This window comes from Camellia sinensis, chromosome 4, assembly GCF_055761805.1.
Source record: "Camellia sinensis isolate YWXY chromosome 4, ASM5576180v1, whole genome shotgun sequence".
Classification (NCBI taxonomy): Eukaryota; Viridiplantae; Streptophyta; class Magnoliopsida; order Ericales; family Theaceae; genus Camellia; species Camellia sinensis.
In genome coordinates, this window is record NC_138964.1 from 36,555,590 (window position 1) to 36,558,496 (window position 2,907).

At 33.2% G+C, this 2,907-nt stretch overlaps 1 protein-coding gene across 1 annotated transcript; it reads left to right on the top strand.

Annotated features, from left to right (window-relative positions):
* On the top strand, positions 1-1,033 carry LOC114256529 (CAP (Cysteine-rich secretory proteins, Antigen 5, and Pathogenesis-related 1 protein) superfamily protein). Its single transcript, XM_028196196.2, has one exon. The coding sequence runs from the start codon at positions 71-73 to the stop codon at positions 659-661; it is 591 nt and encodes a 196-aa protein (XP_028051997.2). The 5' UTR covers positions 1-70; the 3' UTR covers positions 662-1,033.
* The last annotated feature ends 1,874 nt before the right edge of the window (positions 1,034-2,907 follow it).

The window sequence follows — 2,907 nt, forward strand, 5'->3', positions numbered from 1 at the left end:
ACAGACCACATTAATCAGTGTCACAAACAAACCTACACTATACTATCTCCCTAAAAAAAACAAAAAAAAAATGAAACCACATTTTCTTCTCTTCTTCATTCTCTTCACAACTCTTACTACCACCAACCTTTCCCTCTCTTCTCACCACCAATCTCCAGCATCCGAACCAGGCCCGAAAAAGCCAGATAACGAAACCATATACCGGATTTCGAAGCAACTATGTTGGGGTTGCATTGGAGAGTCACTCCAATTCTTGTTTGCACAAAACATGGTTAGAGCAGCAAAGTGGGAACTACCATTCACGTGGGATTTTGACCTCGAAAAATATGCAAAATGGTGGGCGGGACAGAGAAAATCGGATTGTGCAGTGGAGCATTCGTTTCCTGAGGGAGAGTTCAAGCTAGGAGAGAACATTTATTGGGGGAGTGGGTCGACATGGACACCGACTGATGCGGTGAGGGCTTGGGCAGAGGAAGAGAAGTACTATGATTACTCGACCAATGGATGCGCTGTTGGGCAGCAGTGTGGGCATTATACCCAGATCGTGTGGAGGAAGACGAGGAGAGTTGGGTGTGCTAGAGTTGTTTGTGACAGTGGAGATGTGTTCATGACTTGTAACTATGATCCGGTGGGCAATTACATTGGCGAGAGGCCATACTAGTGTGAAAAAGTATAGAAATACAGAAATCAATTACAGAATCAAACATAACTTTCTCACAAGACGTAAGTTCCATCTTTTTGTGAATTTTATATCTATGTGAAAGTATTATGTCTAATTCTGTGATTGATTTCTGTGTTAATAGAAGAATTGGTGTCATACATATATATGGTTGTGCATTTGGTGTTTGTATAATGTGGGATATGTGGATATGAAGGTGTTATAGTGAGTTTTGTGTCACCTATGATTAATTAGTCTAATACAATAATAGTATGCTCAGGGAAAAAATACAAGTCCAAAGGGTGTTGGTGCTCTGTTTGACTCTTGTATGCGATTTAATGTTAAATAATGTGAAGCAGTGCTTTGAATGGAAAATTCTATTCTTAAATAAAATTTATACAAAATATTCGATAAGAATGATGTGGTAATATTATTATTGTATATAAATTCATCTTTAATGGTATTTTATTTTGAAATAAAAAATTCACATTTTGAGCCATATATCATTATGTATGAATTTTTTATTTGTATAACATTATTCATTTTGAATATATTGGAACCCATAAGCTATTCATTTAGGTTTCCCAGGAGTATAAAGATTCAAATTTATGGAGAAGTGTCGAATATTTGATTTTCCTAACCTAATTTATAACTTGCTAATATACTATTAAGTGTTGAATAATAAAAAGTCAAAAGGAATTGTTACCCTCTTACAAGATACTTGTTTGGCGTAGCTTTTATTAAGTTAAAAATTGACAAAAAAATAAAATCTTGGTTTAGTTTCGATCTCGAACTAAGTTAATAGGATAGGCCGAAAGGGAGATATTAAAAAAAAACCCAATTTCCTATCCTATCTTAAGAAACTCACTCAAAAGGGAAAAGACGACTATGGACTAAAAGAGATATCACTTTTGATAATTAAACTTCACTTTTATATCCAGATTAAACGTCTCTGAATCCTGCTTAAGGCCAGCTTTCACTCCACTTTAGGAATGTCGACTTACATTTACAATATCAAATTTCACCTTCTGGAATCCTTGCTCTTGGCTCATATTCACATATGCCACAAAGCTGAAATGATTGATATCTTAATGAGACTAAATTATTGGCTTATCCATGAGGTTAATCATGGGGGTAATTATTGGGTTCTTTTAGACAAGGCCGGCTTTGATATTTTGGGGGTCAAAATGAATTCTTAATGTGAAACCTCTCATACAGTAAATAAATAAAAAATTTGGGATTGAAAGATTGTGTCTTTAAATTTTGATCATACATATAATTATTAAAATTTATTTAAATATATAAAAAAAAAGTTTAAAAAAAAATAAAAAAAATAAAAGAATTCAAGTTAAAATACTAAATAAAAGTGAACAAATTGTATACTTAAAAAATATCCTTCTCATATTTTTAACTACAAAATTGCGAATCAAACTTGCATAATGCAACTTATTAACTAATTATTTTTAATTGATAAAATTTCTAATACATTCAATCTTTGTAACGCCCTCAAAAAAATAATACATTTATATATAAAAACTCCACATTCTTCTATTTATCAGAATTTCATTACAAAAAGTATTACATATTAACGACAAAAGCAAATGCCCTAAGGGCTTACAGCTTTCCAAGTTAATACTTGGTTACAATAAAAAAGTACTAACTCATTTACACATTAAGCCCTTGGCTTGAATTTACATGTAATACATCAAAAGAAATAAGACAACAAAAGTGTATCCGCCTCTAGCCTCCTAAGCTATGTCCTTGGAGGTGGCATGCTACCTGTACCTGAAAATGATATTCCCATATAGGGTGAGCCACAGCCCAGTAGAGATATGCTAAACACAGTATGAGCAATGACTAAGACATTAGCAATTGATAAGTGTTCAATTTCCATAAACCAATTCATAATCCATTTCTATTTCTTATCAATTTCACAATTTCTATTAATGGCTCAGAACCTGGCCAACCACTTATATGAGACCAAGACTCATATTAAACGTTTTCCATTTTTACAATAGATAAACACACAGGTTATATCAATATCTCAACAGATATGCATACAAACTATATCCACATTTCAACAGATATGCATATTAGCTATATCAACACTTCCCATGACAAGCATATGAGCTGTATCAACACTTCAAATGACAAGCATATGAGCTGTATCAACACATTATTTGACAAGCATATGAGCTGTATTAGTGGAGTCCATCCCCTATCTTCTCCCAAACAACATCCGGTTTAGA

Bases quoted from the DNA above. Each gene is read 5' to 3' on its own strand.
- LOC114256529 (XM_028196196.2), top strand. From the start codon at position 71: ATGAAACCACATTTTCTTCTCTTCTTCATTCTCTTCACAACTCTTACT.